General features: G+C 44.2%; 1 protein-coding gene across 1 annotated transcript in view; it reads left to right on the top strand.

The window, feature by feature from the left end:
* Positions 1–18,153, top strand: part of MYO3B (myosin IIIB) — a 386,538-nt gene that overhangs the window by 25,857 nt on the left and 342,528 nt on the right. The window contains exon 6 of the mRNA XM_045820463.1: positions 6,062–6,207. Within this exon, the coding sequence (XP_045676419.1) occupies positions 6,062–6,207 (146 nt within the window). The remainder of the gene's footprint in view (positions 1–6,061; positions 6,208–18,153) is intronic.

Raw genomic sequence — 18,153 nt, 5'->3', positions numbered from 1 at the left:
CTTGTTGATGAAGAGTCTCAACAGCCAACAAATGACCTGAAAGAAGGAAATACACCCTTGAAAGTAAAGACAAACTTTTCAAGACAAAACTCAGACAAAATTTGCTCTTTTTGTTGTAGAAATAATTCATGCTCCCTATAGACATTTTAGAAAATGCGAAAAGTTTCAAAGTAGTAAGTAAAAAACAGATAGTACCCATATATCAGTGACCTATTGTTATCTACTACCAGCATTTTGGTGCCACAGAAAAAGCTGCTAACCTGGGTTGTCGTAAGCAGTGCGTCAGAGAAGGTCCATCAGAAGGGGGCTGCTCAGTTTGCATGGGAAGAAGAGGTGCAGGAAGCTTAAGCAATTTACTAAAGTTATCCAGTGCAGTGGGGTGGCAAAACCAAAATGGAGATGCCTGGCTTTGGAAATTTTCTCATACCAGCCAGAGGTGCAAGTCCTTTCACAATGGAAGAGCTACTGACAGCTGTTTTTTCTCTGCCATTCCTCAGCTGGTGACTGAGGAAAGGGTCCGCCATCTTCCACAGAACTCACCTGACCAAGCCCAAGGGTGGATGGGGAGATAGGTGTCAAAGTAGTTGTGTTACCGAGTTGTGGCGCAGCGCAGTTTCACCTCACAAACTCCTTTGGGGGAGGGACGGAATGTGCTCGCTCTGTGGGGCAGGAAGGAGCCACTGGGGCAGATTTAGACAGTTTGGGACTTTGGAACTCGTTACCCTGGAGAAGGCTGAAGAGAGCTGCCCTAACAATCAAAGAATGTTGATTTTTGCTCAAAAGACCAGTAGAGCTAAACTGCTAGTAAAAACGTGTTGTCCTCTGTCTGCTCCAGAAAGAAAAGCTTTGGGCAGCTAAGATGGCAGTGACTGACAGTTGGGAGCCTCAAGCCCACCTCTGGGTAAAATGCTGTTGGCGTGGGGGCACTGAAGCTGCTTGTGTACAGCTGTTGCTGGTAATCCCAGCATCAGTGTTTTTAGTCTTCCTAAAATAAGCAGCAGTGTGGTCTAAGTGTATATAGAAAATCTGTAAATTCACATTTCAAGGTAGGGACCTGGACATGCTCCATTAGCCAGCATCCAAACAATTGCTCTGTTGCTGAAGTGCATCTTCCTTAATGGAGGTATTATCACAGCAACCAGCATCTTTTCATGGACTTTAAGACCTTCTACAAAATACTGGTAATAAGATCCCCTTAAGGTTCTAGTTATCCACTTCACATCCCAGAATCGTCTGCTTGCTCTAGCTAATTTGCATGGAGAGGTTAGCTTTTCCATTTGAGATACAACCCCAGAATTACTTATTTGGAAATCATGAAGACATAGAACATTAGGGCTGGAAGGGGTAGTAGAGATCATTCATTCCCACCTTTCCTTGTTATAGATCTAGAAGGTGGGGTCCCTATAATCAAAGAAGCTTCAGCTCAGAGTTTTCAAGGGACTGGTCTAAAGGAATCCAGCTGGTAAATAATCGAGTTCAGACTTTGTGATTCCATTCCAAAGATTTTTCAACATAGCTTTCCTGATGAGGGCCACGGATTGTTAGGTTTTCTATTCACAACACTGGATTAAGATACATACACCAATTTGTTCAAGTCCTGATGTACAACCTAGTATCTGCTTCTGGTACTTACATTGTGTATTAAAACTACAAATATTGACTAATTGTGCTGGCAACCAACAATAGGAAGATTAAAATCTATAGAGTTCTGAAATGTAACATACATTTACTATATTATAAAACTCTATGTAGCCACTGAAAACATGTTAGTATTAGATTATTACCCTTCATATATTCTGCTTCTGATCTTAATGGAATTTTGCTTTTAGTGTTGTACATGTGGGGGGAAAAAGTGAGGTCCTGAGAGCACAAGTGACTTTTTTCTATACTTGGTTAGGCGTAACACTCAGCCCCAGTTTGAACTTGTAATAGTGTCTATCACTGACTTCTCCTGACTTCTGTTTTTGTAAATGGCACCATCATCTCTCCGGTCCTCCAGGGTCAACATACCAATCTTCCTTGGTGTATCTCTTTCCCTGACTTCCCATATTGAATCCTTCTCCGAGACCTGCGAGTTTTCCCTTGAGGTCTCCCACACACCTATTTTATCATTTCTATTCATTCCACTGCCACCAACATCATTTATACTCCTATGATAGAAGCAAAAGGCTCAAGGTAACAGAGAATATATACTTGCTTTGGGCATGGCTGCTCCTTGGGGTGGTAGAGGTGAGGTGGAAGGGTGTGAGAGAAGAGGTATTTTGGGTCCTGGACCTGCGTTAATGTCATCTAAACCTACCTCTCCCTTTAGTATGACTTACAGAACATGGAAACCATCCCTTTAGTATGACTTACAGAACATGGAAACCATCCCTTTAGTATGACTTACAGAACATGGAAACCATCCCTTTAGTATGACTTACAGAACATGGAAAACCTGGTCCAAGGGCAGTGCACTAACTTACCATCACCACCCTCTCTCCCTAGCAGAGCGTTGTAACAACTGGTTCAGAGAGCTCGTTGAGAGGTCCCCTTCTCATGGGGGCAAGGGACCCAAAGACCAGTCAGCCATCTATGCATTCTTAATTCAGCTTTATTCCACCTAGAGACAAGGAGAATGATAAGCTCCGGAGAATGAGGTCACTTTTTCTCCTAAAGAAGTTGTTGTAGACTTCAGTATTGGATTGATAGGGAATCTAATTCTAGGACGTGTTGACCTTCAATGCCTTCTCTTACAGTGCTTCCTTAAATCCCATCACACACCAATCCTGAAAGAGAGACTCCCTCTGAGAATATGGAGTTTAGGTGACAGAACTCTAAAAAAAACCTAGTTAGTTTGGTCAAAATACGAGTGCAGCACTCACCACATTATGATTTGTTCACTTGTATCTTCTCTGCCTGTGTTCAAATTCTGTCCTTGACAATGACTGGTAGTAGGCTCTGGGTGAGCTGTTTACCATATTTTTAGGACTATGAGATCCCCGGACCATAAGACACACTTAGGTTTTAGAGGAGGAAAATAGGAAAAAAAAATTGAAGCAAAAAATGTGGTAAAATGTTTAATAACAGGTGACCCCACTCCACTGCTGCCCTCCCCCCACCACAGAGAGCCAGGTAAGCTACATTTGGACTATAAGACACACCCCCATTTCCCTCCCAAATTTGGGGGGAGTGTGTCTTATAGTCCAAAACTATAGTACCTGTGCCGTCCCTCAGTTTCCACACCTACAAAAGGTGATGATAACACCTATCTCGCAGAGTGAGTATGAGGGTTAAATTAAGTGTGTATATTTGGCTTCCTCTTCCTAGGGCCTAATGCTTTGCCTGGCTCCTAGGTACTCAATAATGATTCATAAATTATTTTACTAGGGAAATTTCCTATAACCTTCTTTGGAAGACTGAGCTTAAAGAATTTTGTTTGTCACAGTACAAAGCTGAATTTTGGGAAGAGAATTTGGCCAAAGGGTACTTTTCTATTAATCAGTTGGAGCTGATGATAGTATCTGTCTGTGAAGAGAAGTTGAAACCAAATGAGTGTTTTAAATATTTTATGAAAGCACTTGAGAAACCTTAGGATATCATTCTTGCACTTGGACAGGTTCTTGGAATTGTCTTCTGTGTCCCGTCTAAAATGGCTAGAAGTTGATTTGAATTTCTTCCCGGAAGTTGTGGACCATGGTACTAGACATTCTTTATTGTCTTGCTTCTCCTACAGTGGTCTCCCTCTAATATCCCAAGCATTTGGCGCCTGTGTCCTTTATTGGACATGCTAGTATGCATGGTCCTAGGACAGTTATAGTGTCATGGTTTGCCATTTAATTATTATAGCTTCACTTTAAATTTCAGTTGGCCGTAGCTCTTATTGGGGAAGGATAGAGTCTTATTTCTCTTTCCCTCAAAGGAATGTATAAAAATGGTCAACTATTTGTTGATTGATAGGTCTAAAATTCTGTTAGCCCCACATGTTTGGAAATGTCATTTCTGAAAGGGAAGGTGTTGTATAGCCTTTTTTGGAGATCTTTAAAAATAGCTAGTTCCTCACCTGATTGCAGGGGATGAAAGTGAGGCCTTCAGGGACAATGAAATCACCTTTGCTTCCGAAATTGGGATTATTTGAACTTTAGTTTGAATGCATGTTTGAAAGTAATGTGTTAAAAGTATGACAGGAGAGTCTATGGCAGGATAGTCTATTCAGACAGTGGTGCTGCGATCAGACCAAGGAGGCAGGTACACAGAATCATTCTTCAATTCAGAAGCCAGGAGAGAGGGTAGAGGCAGTTATGGGGGAGGGGCACCGGGTCTCAGGCACGGTGGTAGGCGTATTTGCCTGGCTCTGCAAGTGCAATTAACTGGGTCTGGCAGAGGGCATATTTACTAGTTTTCTGTCACTGCCATAACAGTATCACACATTTAGTGGCCTAAAACAACACACATTTGTTTTCTAGGTCAGAATTCTCTAAGTCCGATGTTGAGAATGGGTCTTAGCCTGTTAAAATGAAGTCTCCATTTGGAAGTGTCATAGGCATCTCAAACTTAATATGTCCCAAATGGAGATCCTGCTTTCAACCCAAACCTGCTTTTCCTACTATCTCCCCCACCTCACTAAAAAGCAATTCCATTCTGAAATTGCCCAGGTCTGAAACTCTGGACGCTTCCTCAACTCTTCTAATCAGCCCCACTCAGCAAATCTGACTGGCTCTGCCTTTAAAATTATGTAATTAGAAACTGATTATTTCTCTTCAACTCTAGTTTGGATTCCTGCAGAAGCATTTTAAACTTGCTTTGCTCTTCTACTCATCTTCCGTTTTAATGTGCCCTCTGTGCAGCAGTCAGGGTGCCGCTGCTAACACATAAGCCAGATCCGTCACTCCTCTGCTCCCCAGTTGGCCCATTTCACTCAGAGTCTAAGCCAAGGGCCTTGGGGCCTAAGAGGGTAGGGAGGCCCATCACTCTGGCCCCTCCCCCATGCTTATTTACCTCATAAGCTGTTCAGACCAATACATCATCAGACACTCAAGGCTTCCTACCTGTCTGTAGCCTTGGGCCATCCTTGGTCATGGAGGCAGATTTTGGGTCAAACGGGGGCACCTGTTCCTCCACATCCGCTGGCTCACCCTGTCTTCTCAAAACCCCGTGGTGATAGCCACCAGAGTCTGAATGGAGGGGCTTTTTCTGTCTGACTCAAAATGTTGCTAGAGTCCTGGCTGGTGTGGCTCAGTGGATTGAGTGCCAGCCTGCAAACCAGGGGGTCGCTGGTTTGATTCCCAGTGTAGGGTACATGCCTGGGTTGTGGGCTGGGTCTCCAGGAGGGGGCGAGTTAGAGGCAACCACACACTGATGTTTTTCTCCCTTTCTTTCTCCCTCCCTTCCCCTCTCTAAAGGTAAATAAATAAAATCTTTTAAAAAGAAAACGTTGATAGAGGTTTCCCTACCAGGTTCCATGCTCCCCAAACCAATGACAAGCCCAGGGTCATCTTCCGGTTCTGTGGCTCTTGTGCCCAGTCAGAAGCAACAGCTGCTGGGTGCATACAAACCAGTCATTGGGGTCTGAAGAGGGGGCAGAAGTTCCTAGAAAAGGTGAATTGGAGGGAGTGGTTTCTGTTTTATGTTAACTATCAGTTTTCCACCATCTTTCTGCTCAGTTGGCCACCCCTGGGGATTCTGTGGACAAGATAAGCGTCTTTGAGAACAAGTGCTCCTCACTACTGAATTCAGCAGCTGGGAATGAGGTGCAGGGTGCAGGCAAAGCCTTTCTTTACAGGATGTCAGGGCAGGCGCAGGAGGTATTCACCCTGTACTGCCTCTTGCACTATTCCGGTACCTCGATGGTTTCAGCTCATGTTTTTTGAACTGAACTGACACATTTTTAAAGTTAGTGAATCTATTAGATGATAAATCGATCACACACACACAAAAAAACCTTGAAAACACACATCGTATTATTACTTGAATTCTGTATCAGTGTAGCCAAGGGAACTGAGAAGGGGCTAAAATCGGCTAAGGGCCTTTTAGGACATCTGAGGGGTTGATGTGTAATGAATGTTCTGCTTTTGTCTGATAGGTTATCGCCTGTGAGCAACAGTATGACTCTTCCTATGACGCACGCTGTGACGTCTGGTCCTTGGGGATTACAGCTATTGAGCTGGGGGACGGAGACCCTCCCCTCTTTGACATGCATCCTGTGAAAACGCTCTTTAAGATTCCAAGGTAGGACACAAGATGGCGCTCTTGGCTCGTAGGTTCTTTGTGAAAGCAGCTGTAGCGGGAATGACAGTTGTACACAATTTCTCTCCAAATCTGTGAAAGCCTGTTTGTGAAATGTACAGTAGTTCTTTTGGGGGGAGAAAAAGACGAAAGGGGGAAGACGACATTGCTGAAAGATAACATATCCCAGGGAACAATAGGACTTTGTTGTAACAATTGCGTATTTTCAATATGTACTCCAGTTTTTGAGATGTTCATTTTTGGTGCTTTGGATGAGAAGACTACAAATGCAATTTTGGATTAAGTAATCTGTCTAAATACTGTGTTATATTTTTAATTTTACAATTATTTTTTGTTTGAATCTTTCTTGAATATTCAGGAAAATTTGGAGATAAAAAATGTGTATCATATTTTTTTATCCACTCAGACCAGCACTAAAAAATATTTTTTAAAAATGTTACATCAGTCATATATAACTGTCTCTCCGTCCCTTAATTTCTGTCTTAATGGAAAATTGTGCTGGAAGAGTGGTCTGTGTGGAGTGTGTTTAAATGCCAGTATATTTTCCATTGTGTGAATTCATTAGGGATTTGTACAAGAGGTTTGGTTGTTTGTCTTTCATCAGAATCCTGCTGGTGTTCAGCCAGCTGGAGAAGCCATCAGGGAGCTCCTTCCCAGCCAGGCTGCAGGTTGAGAGATTTGTACCTTTCACATTCCTCCTTCAAAAGGGAGGCCCCAGGCTGGCTGGGAGCCGTTTAACCACTTCCACAGAACAAGTGTTAACCTTTCCTTATCTGCACAATCACACAGCTATCACAGCTCTTAAAAATTTCTCCTGATTGCAATTTGCATTTCTGATTAGGTCTATTTATATGCAGATGAGGTTCTGTGGCGTTCATCATCATAATGTTATGTTTTATACCTAATCCAGATGTGAACAACCACCCACCATTATTCCAAAAATGATTCCCACTCAAGACAGGGTTGGTCTTTTCGCCTTTTCCAAAGTACAAAAACAGGTCACGGTGATTAGAAGAGCAGACAAAGCTCCTGGCTTTTAAGATTAGTAGTCTCATAGGGGGAAAAAAGTCTGCTGAAGGTTTAGAGCAGTGTAAAATGCAGGACCACGAAACAGTATTGTGTACAGTAACAAGTCAGGATACAAGAAATGGTGTCTGGGATGATTTGTGTGTGTGCCTTGATTTTTTTTACAAATGGTTTACTCTTCAGCATTTATTTAACGTGGCCACATAGTTTCCCAAATATCAGAATTAAAGTGTGGCTTCTGATTAGTAAGATATACTGTATTTTTTGGACTATAAGACACACCCTCCCAATTTGGGAAGAATAATGGTTGTTAATGCTGCTGTTGAGTTCTGTTTACATTTACACTGGTGAAATATTACATTATTTATGTTATTAAATATTTTACCACATTTTTTGCTTCAAAATGTTTTTTCCTGTTTTCCTCTAAAACCTAGGTGTGTCTTATGGTGTGAAAACTAAGGTTATGTACTTTTGACAAGAGGTCGTCTACTTGGGTATATATTTTTCTTTTCTTTTTTAGTATGTGTTTGCGTACAGACCAGCTGTCCAAGTATTTCACAGGGCGGTAAATGCAAGGCAGCTTAGCAGGGCTGTGTGTGCGTGTTCAGGTTGACTCCTCTTCGCTTGCTTCAGTGCCCAACCCAGCCTCTGGTCTCTAAGAATCTCTACACTCACTCTTGTCACTTCTTCCATCTGGGGAGACGCCTTCAGATCTGAAACACAAGTAACCAAGCCCCCTACTGCCTGCCTCAGGACAGGGCAAACCGCAGGAACAGGGTAATGGCTAGGAAAGGATCTGAGGGGCGATGAGAACTTCTTTCTCTCCTGTAACCTCCTGGCCTTTTCCCATCTCTTGGTTCCTGTGCAAGCGACAAATCAGATTGAATGAGGGCCGTCAGCAATCAATCATCAGTAAGCGTCTGGCTCCTCAGTGCCATACTGGCCATTGTCACAACCTTTACAGCCAAATTGACGTTCCTGGGCAGGAAGGACGGAAGGTTTTCTTTTTTAAATGAAGCGTATTTGCACATACTGCCCATACTGCTTTTATACTCACCAGTTTATTTATTTAAAAATTACCCTGTGGATTAGAAATCATGCAGTTCTCTTATGAAGGACTATGGGTTGACCATGTGTGTCCATACTATCTTAATTTTGAGTACTACAAATGTATCTTCTCAGAAGAGCTCTTTGATGGAGAGTGGAGAAATGAAACATTTACATATTTTAAATGGACACTCCTATTATTTACCTGTGTGTTTCATGAGGATCTCAGTCTCTCTTATTCTCTCTCAGTATTTTCTTTCCAAATGGAGAAAAGCAAATGATGCTCACACAGACCCTTTGAATCCATTTGTCTTCAAAGTTTTTTCTTCCTATTTGGTTGTGTTTTCATTCTGTACTTCTCCTTAGGTAAACACTGAGTCTGCCCCAGAGCACTCTGGGAGCCAGAACACTTTGTGCTGCTTCCTCCTCTGGCCTTCCTCACTCACCTCTTCTCTCTAACCCTTTCCTTGCTGGAAATAAATTGAATAAATTACCAGTAAGGGAAGAAAAGAAAGCCTTGACCAAGTCAGGTAAGAAGTGACTTTCACAAGTTACAAAGGACTTACGAATTAATGAAGTGCTGCTTACATGTGAGGTGAGAGCCTCAGATGTCAACAATGCAGGTAATTGCACAGGTTCCCTGGGCACTGTCAGAAAATCTGAAGCGAGGCCCCCCTGGATGTGGTTGATTTGTCTGCACACGGGTGTCCTTGCTCGTCCCCTCTCTGCCTCCACCCACCTCCCCTTCCTCTTGACCTTCACTTTAGAAGATGACACACGGGGCATTCGTGACCTGTCTTTGAATGCTGTGTGACTCGAAGTCTCTCCAACATTGCAACCCCACAGAAATTATCTTCTGATTGGCAGAGCATCCACTCCTTCCTGAACCTGTCAGCATGTGTCATCTTGTCTGATGCCTTTGCTCCCAAACAGTCACCCCTCTGACAGTTGCTGCTCTGTTTGCTGGAACTTTTTCTAGGAGTTAGAAGAGAGGAAAAGAATGAAAACAGTTTCTCTTGGTATCCGTGGGTTTGACAACCCCACTCTCATGACTCTCTCCTGAGGACTCCTTTGAAATTCCAAGGGCTCAGAAGGATCTTGCAGATGACCTGCATATATTTTTCACTTAAAAAAGAGATCTGTTTCATAGATGTAATTGCAAAAACCCCACAGAGTTAGAAGAAATATGCAGTTATGTTGGTCTCTTGGCAACCAGTTATCTTTTCTTAACTTAAAGTCTTTGTCTAAAGACCTATTTGACCTCCACAGGTGGGGATCCGGAAGGCAGTGGGGACCTTAGGACGTAGGCAGTGTGGGACAAGGACTTACAGCTGTGTTTCCTGTACATTCACTTGGGGCCAGGTAGTGGCTAAGTCTGTCCAGTGCCTTACTGCACATTGAGTTCTTCCACTTCATTCCTGTGGGAAAATGTGGAATGTTTTCAAGATTCCCAGTGGAAATGTCCTTGGCCGCAGGCAGGTGGGACAGAATGGCCTGAGCATTCCAGTCCCAGAAGCCAGTGCTTTTCCCTTCCTGCAGAGAAGTCTCCCTGCAGAGAAGTCTCCCTGCAGCACATGATTAGAGGAAAGGAGAACTCGTAATAATTACCAGTTCACATTTGGGCTTTCTTCACCAGATTTCAGTTCTTCCAAACTGTGCCCAACTATATTAGTTCCCTAGGGTTGTCACAACAACGTACCACAAACTCAGTGGCTTAAAACAACAGAAATGTATTCTCTCCCAGTTCCAGAGGCCGAAGGTCCAAAACCAAGATGCTGGCAGAGCCATGCTCCCTCTGAAGGCTCTAGAGGAGAACCCTTCCTTGCCCCTGCCAGGTTCTGGCGGGTTCTGGTGTTCTTTGGCTCGTTGCACATCCCTCCAGGCCCAGCCTACATTTTCATGTGGCTTGCTTCCATGTCTCTGTCTTCTTCTTTTCTCTCTTGTCCAGTAAGGACACTTGTCATTGGATTCAGGACCCATCCTAATCCAGGATGATCTCATCTTGAGATCCTTGTCTTAATTACATCAGCAAAAGACCATCATTCAAAATGAGGTCATATTCTCAGGTTCCATGTGGACATGTCTTTTGACAACCATAATTCAACTCATTATGTCAACCAACTTTAATGTTTACCAGACTCTCCGAGAAACCAATTTGGGCACAAAAGGAAGGACAATTAGCCGAATGATGATGTAAAAATAGTAACTGAGGTTTATCTCGTGCTCACTATGTGGCAGGCACAGCTTTATGTGTTTCAGAACATGAGTGCATTTGGGACCCATGGTGACCTTGTGAGGTAGGCAGTGTCACCACCCCTTTTTCTAGGGCAGAAAACTGGAAGTCCAGGGCAGAAACCCCTGGGGATGCACCTACAGAGGAAAAAATGATATGAATCTGAGAAGTTTGACTCCAGGACCAACATGATTTGCAACTAGCTAGAAAAATCAAGCCCTTTCTTAAATTATGTGTTTTTATTGATTAATTATGAATTGAGCACCCAGGGAACTGGATATAGAAATAACTGGGCATCCTAGCCTTTAAGAAAATTACGGTCCAGATTTTTCTCCCTGCTCCCAATTTTAAACTTCCACTGTAAACCTGAGAGTCAGAATTTTGTTAGCATTAATAATTGCATCAGTCAGGGAGTGGAAGAATAGAAATCAACAGTATTATCATAGGTGAACACATGCCCTCCTCTGCTCATTGATTTATGACCCTCAAATCAGAAATCCCTCCCTTTGCAGACTCCCCTCAAGCAACTGTCTTTTAGTTCCTAATTTAGAACACTTCAGACAGGTGTTTAAACTAAAAAAAATGCAGAACATATGTTATATAAAAGCAGCGAGACATTTCAAGTCATCATTATCGGTATCCAGAAGTTTCTGTCCCGTCTACTCTCCGTGCACAGCCTGCACCTGCTGCATCAGGGCTATTTCTGGCAAAGCCAGCATCTCTTCCCGCTTCGCCTCCTTGTTCCTTTTCAGTGAGGAAAGCTCACTCTGGTCTTGTGCTAAATGGAACTCTGCTTCTGGCATCCGGAGTTGGAAAGCTTTTTCTCCTGGAAACTATATCAAATGATTATTTAGGAGGAGGCTATATAACACCTGAGGTTTTCACTTTGGTTATGTTATTAGACTCTTGTGGCCAATCGGAATTTTATGGTTGAGTCTGAAGACTTCGCCTATCTCTAGAACTTTATGCTTATGGGGTAAAATATGCGTTTGAAGCTCTAACCTATCCATTTACCCAAGTGCTTTGAAACACAGTCTGCTGGGAGTTTGGGCATGCCAGTGCCTTCTACCTAGGAAGGCAGGACATCACTCTAAGTCAGGCTTGGGTTGAGTGCTTGAGTTACAAGATGAATAAGACAGGGTTTTTCTTTTCTCAAGGAGAAGATAGTTTTACGTTCTCTCTTCCTATTCAATAGCAAAGGTGAACTGGGCAGAAGTTGGATTGTAAGAAAGAGGCACAAGGAGGAGAAATATAAAAGAATATTCTTGGGCTGCCCACATGAAGTGGGTGGCAGGACTCAGGCTACATTGTCACTTGAAATATTGTGAATCAAACAGAAAGGTTTCTTTAGGGACTCATTGCCTATAATTGACTCTTTTTTAAAAAAAAATTCTTTTTTAGACAGAGGGTAAGAGAGGGAGGAAGAGGGAGGCAAACATCTACATGCGAAAGAAACTTCCATAGGCTGCCTCTCTGGGCACGCCCCCCATGGGGACCTGGCTTGCAACCCAGGCATGTGCCCTGACTGGGGATCAAACCAGCGACCTTTCTGTTCGTAGTCCCTTGCTCAACCCATGGAGCCACACCAGCCAGGGCTATAATTGACTCTTGTTCTGAAATGGAATCCTTGGGTTGGATTTTCATCTAATTTCTTCTGAATTAATTATTTTTTAAAGGTAAAGACTCCTTTTATTCTGACTTTTCTAATTCACAAGCCATATTGTTCCTATACAGGGAGCCTGCTCCTCAGCTGGGAGAGGATGCAGAGGCAGCAGGAGCCCTGAGTCACCAGGAATTGTCTTACTATTACGAAGTTGTCGCAGGACATTTTCCCTCAGGGCTGTGAAACATAAGGAAAAGAGATGAAACCTAAACTATTGTTGTTAGAATGTAATGAGTGAGGGGGGTGGGTGTGTAATGGCACAGTAAGGCTGGATTTGCCCCAGGGAATTCTGGTTTCTTCTCACCAACCCAGGTCACTCAGCTATTGGTCTTTTGAGCAACTGACCCTCACAATCTCAGTTTCACCCATAAAACAAGACAAGCTAGAATTTTTGCATCATTTAGCATATACTGAGTGCCCAACAGCAAAAAAAAAGTTTTTGAAATACTCCAATAGAAAAACAGTAGTCTTTTATGACTCTTTTTCTTTCTTTGGGAGATTTCTAGTGCATTTTATTGGATTGTGGTCCCTATTCCTCACGATGTTTCTGGGGGTGCCCCCACCCCCTGGGGTTTTCTCTCTATTTCTTTGGGAACACAGTAGCTGGAGGCAGCTGGCCGAAATGCCCCAGAAGGCTTCCATTCTGTGGAGCATGTTTCCAAACTCCTCTTTAATTTGAGTGGAGCAGCTGGGGCTGTTAGTTCCTGCGGAGGTGCAGCTTGCTGCATGCCTCATTCCCCCAACCTCAAATTCCGGCAGGTAGGGAGAGTTTAATTTTTCAAGGTTTTATTTGGCAATCAGGTGCAAAGCAGGCGCATGCCTTCAGGGACTTCTAGCCCCTGTTAATCCGTGCTGAGTAAGAAGCCCACCAGGAAAGAAGGGAAAGGTGAGAGAAGGAGCCGAGTTGACTTAGAGCACTGCGAGTGCTTTCTCCCTCTTACTCTGATTTCACTGTGTTGGCACCTCTCATTTTGGCCAATCCCACCTTAGCTCCTAAGTGATAGGAAAGATGGGCAAAGGGGAGGCAAGGAAACAGAGCCCAAAATAGAGCTGAAGGGTTTGAGGCACCTTAGTTTCCTCTTGACTCCAGAGAAAATGAGGGAATAAAGATGATGAATAGTTATAAACTGCCTTCATGGGGTGGTCTAGTGGTGGGGCAGAGGAAACACAGGATGAAGAGAGAGAAGGTGGTCCTCTGGGGGAAGGCTCTGCACAGCTGGGGCTATCCCTTCCTCCAGAATCAGATGAAGCCAATGTCATCAGCAAGAAAATACAGTGTAGTGGTCAAGTATCGGTGTTTGTATTAGTTATTTGCTGGTAGGTAACAAACCATCCCCAAACATAGTTGCTTAAAACAACAATCATTTACTGTCATGAGTCTGTGGGTTGTTGAGGTGGATCTTGCTGGGCTTACTCATGTGTCTACGGTCAGCTGAGGATGTGGCTAGGGCTGGCTGGTCTGGGATGGCCTTGACCAGAGTGACTTGGCTCTGCTCCATGTGGTTTCTCATCCCCAGCAGGCTAGCCAGGGCTATTCTCACACTGGTGACAGGGTTCCAAGCACAAATTCTGAAAGAGGTATAAAATTGGGCCATTTTTGCAATCAATTTACCACAATGTTCTACAGTCAGCCTGCAAGGGTTCAAACATGAGCCCCACTCTCACCTTCAAGCTGTGTGAATTTGACCAAGTTACTTAATGTCTCTACACCTCAGTTTTCCCCTCTGTAAAATGGAGATACAAATAGATTCAGCCTCATTAAGTTGTTGTGAGCAGTAGCGTCAAGTGCTCAGAACAGTGCAGAGTAAGCATTTGACTTTGGGTGCTACCAAAGAACAAATTTTAAGGACAAATTTATATTGTAAGAGGTTTGCTTTCCCTTTAGTGTAAGAAGTGAAAACTTCCATTCAAAATGGCCACGAGATCAATCATTTGAAAGTTTATCTAATTGATTGATTGATGATTATGTGGGGAATTAAGAGAAAATAAAGACTGATTTCTTAGCAAATCTTTACTACTTCCACTGCACCTGTCTGAAGGACTCTGTCATAAATATCAACCATTACCATTTCTTTAACAGACAGATTCCCAAGAGATGAGAACACTCTTCCACCTGCCTGCATACACACCCGTGAATGTGATGGCAGGAACTGCCCATCGGGGAGCAAAGCTGGCCTCAGTCCCAACTCACATTCAGTCTACAGTGGGCAGTCGTGCTGTCCTCCTCTGGAGGGAACCGCGGCTGCAGGGCTTTTCCACTCCTGTCAGTTTCACCTTTGTGGTGGCATCGAGGCTGGCGGAGGAGCTGTGTGATGGGGGCACGGCTGCCTCTCTCTTCAGGGTCCCTTCAGCCCCCTTGAGAGGTGCAACCTTCCCTTGGTCCTGAAAATTTCTTGTCCCCAGGTAAAGGTACCATAGTAGGAGTTCTAGACAGAGAGCACTGACTCAAGACTGGGCCTTACTTTGCTCCCATTTACTCCACCAAGGAGAATGATTTTTTTTCCAGTCCAGCTTGGAAAGGCTAAAAACTTTGGTAAGGGAGACAGAAACCCAAGCTAGGTGAGGGGATTGTAAGGAGAGCACTCGGTTGTTCCAGGCGAGTTCAAGTTTCTTGGCTGGGAGGAGTGATACCCCAGGTACTGAGAGAATATACAGGTGAGACTACTGACTCCCTGCCAGTGATCTTGGAGGAATCCTGGGGAACAGGAACAGTGTTAGAGGAGTGGAAAGGGGAGAATGGGCTTCAATTCTTCAACACAGGGAAGAAGGCAGAATCTGCAAACTCCCATCTGGTGAGCTTAACTTTCTTTATGGGCTAATAACTAAGGTTTGTTTTTTCCTCCTTGAATAGCATACGAATTCTTAGAGTAAAGAAAAAGCTGTGATCAGTAGGAATTAGCATGGGTTCACTAAAAATAAGTCATGTCAGACTAATGTACTTATTTGGTGTTATTTCGAGACTGGAAGAAATGGGGACTGTTTTAGACATGATATACTTAGAATTTTGCCCATAGGTAAAATTTGTCGTTATGTTTTTGTGGCAAAGATGGGGACACACAGACGGGAGAACGATGGTAGTGATGGATCACAGCCCTGGGAGGCCTGTATTAAGGGGCACTGGATAATGGTGTCAGGGTCACCGTGGTGGGGCAAGTCCTGGAGGCCCTGGACAGGGCTCTGCTGACCTTCCCGCCTGCTGAGTGTTTTAAATGTGTAACCAGTCAGAGGACATCTGTAGTCTGTCAGTCACATTCATGGAAGGGGTAGCTGGTATGCTGGATGACAGACTTGAAATCCTGAGAGATCTCAGTTGGCAAGAATGGGGTCTCTAACAAGCAAATAGTCTCAGAACCCCTGGTTAGCTGTACAGGCTGAGAGAGTCATGGCTTAGTAACTCACAGGGGAAAAATGAATTTAATTGTGGCTGTAAGCCCAATAATGGTTAAACAGTAAGACAACCCCACATGGTTAACATGAGGTTTGATAGAACCAATACCACCCTCCCCCACATTGTCTCTGTTCCAACCTTTGGAATGATGTCTTCATCTGGGCACCACACTCAAACTGCCACAAGAGAGACGTACCCCAACAGAACTCTGAACAGGCCTCAAGCTGGCATTTCAAACTGGGATTCAGGTGCCAGTTCTACTCCTGCTCTGTCTGTCACCCAGTCCACCTTGTCACCTCTCAGAGGGGCAAAAATGGCACTATGCTTCAGTGGAATGTTTTGCACTCAGATAGCAGGGCCTATGGAAACTTTTCTTCAGCATCCTCCCTACGTTCTGTAGGTGTGAACAGAGAGGAATGTGAGTTGTCTCATCCATGGGGGGGGGGGTAGGGAGCAGGGCGGGGGCGGGGGGACACTCCTTAGTGCTAACTATAGGTTAGAACACCCTGGGAACTTCACAGAACGTCAGCGCCTGGCACCACCCCTGAGATTCCATTGTAATTGGTTTAGAGTGAAGCCCAGCATTTATAGAAATAATAACTAATTTTACAAATACATATATATTTGTAATAACATGCATATTGCTTTACATTTTAAAGTTCCCCTAGATGATTTAAAGTGCAACCAGGGTTGAGAAAAACTCCACCCTGAAACAACTATCAGATGTTTGTTTATTTATGTTTCAAAACCATAGAGTGTCCCCTGGAGATTCTGGTTTCCGCCTTCCCCACCCTCACCCCGTGATTGAGAACTGAGGAATAAGAGACGACACTGATGGGAGTGTGTTGCACATTTATGAAGAATGCAGATGAAGAAAAAAGGACTCACACAGAATAGTCAATGGTGACTGAAGTTGAACTGTGCCATGTCTCCCACAGAAAGATATGTTGAAGTCCTAATGCCCCAGTACCTCTTATTTGGAAAGAGGTTTATTTTAGATGTAATTAGCTAGGTTAAGATGAGGTCCTACTGGAACAGAATGGGTCCTTAGTCCAATATGACTGGTGTCCCTATAAGAAGAGTTATATTTAGACAGACACACACAGAGACATGAGAAAACAGAGACACAGGAAGATGGTGGCACTGCCACAAGGCAAGGAACAACTGGGCCACCAGAGGCTGGAAGAGGCAGGAAAGGAGCTTCCCTGAGAGGATTCAAAGGTAGCATGGCTCTACTGATGCTTTGTTTTGGACGTGTGGCCTCCATGACTGTGAGAGAATGAATTGCTCTTGTTTTAAATCATCTAGTTTGAGGTACTTTGTTATTGCAGCCTTAGGAAACTGATACAGCTGATCCAGGAGCATGTTGCTCCTGGAGTGTTGCCGAGGGTATGATTAGGGAGAGAAAGGAGCTATTCTGCCTAACAGAGTCCTAGAGGTATGGAATGGTTAGATTGGCCAGCCTTCCACTCTATCAACTCCCAGTTGGTACTTCTGTAGAATATGAGACACTCTTACATAATGTGCCTAGCAGAACTTAGTTCTCTCCCTTGCTTCAGACTGCTGAGCCAAGGACTTCTCCATCCAGATTTGCCTGAGCAGGAAAGAGCCTTCCACAGTGTTCAGCATGGAGAAGGGAGCTCTGCATTTCTTCTCCTGATTTCCCCCAGACTCAGCACTTCTGGAATGGAGTACAGAATGAAAGAAGATTGCCACTCAACCTTTGATCTTTCCATTCAGAGCACAGGGGATGGCACGGTAGAGATAGAACTTACGGCAGTGAGAAGTAGCTGTGGTGGCCCATCTGTAACAAGTGCTGTGAGATGGCTGATTTTCCAGAAAATCAAGGTGTCTACCAGGGCAGGACCAAGCACGGTGGAGCATGACCCAAGGAGCAGCACCATCTGCTTCCTGTGCCCCATAGTGTCTTCACACCTGCACAGATGGCAGATGGGCATCCCGGCATCGTGCCTCAGCCTGGTCACGGGGTATGAGCAGGGGCTTTCACCAGGCTTCATCCAGATTTGTTCTTTAGCTCCACACGAAGCTTGTGGCCAACTCAGGGAATGGTAAAGAGTACTGTGTGTGTGTATTGGGGTGGGGAGTTGCTTGAGGGATTGAGAAGGAGTCTCCTCTGGGACCTTGTGGCCTCATTGCTTCCTCTACATCTGAGCCCTCAGTTCCTGCTTACTTTGGCCTTACATTCTGGATGTGAACCCTGGCTTTGCTCTCAGGAGTCCTGGTCACCTCCTACCCCTTTTTTTGTGCTGCCTGTTCCTTTGGTTGCAAGTTTCTGCATGAATGTGGCATTACTTATCAGTCTTGATAGGTGTGGCCTCTCATTGCTGCCCTTACCCTTTCTTTTCTCCTTCCTTTGGAAGAGTGAGGGGATGGGCTGAGGGGGTGGGGTTTGGAGGGCTAAGGAGAGGCTTGAAATTAGTCACTTGTAAGCCACCAAGTCACAGGGATCCTGCCTGATTCAGAAATGTCTGGAAGCTGCTCAGCTCTGCATGATAATACTGCCTTATGTTTATGTGTTTTAAATGTCTTTATGCTTAGGCCTATAACAGT

This window comes from Phyllostomus hastatus, unplaced genomic scaffold (genome assembly GCF_019186645.2).
Source record: "Phyllostomus hastatus isolate PE091 unplaced genomic scaffold, TTU_PhHast_1.1 phas_contig_1, whole genome shotgun sequence".
NCBI lineage: Eukaryota > Metazoa > Chordata > Mammalia > Chiroptera > Phyllostomidae > Phyllostomus > Phyllostomus hastatus.
Note: the sequence above shows the minus strand (reverse complement) of the source record. Positions and strands in the feature narration are given on the sequence as shown.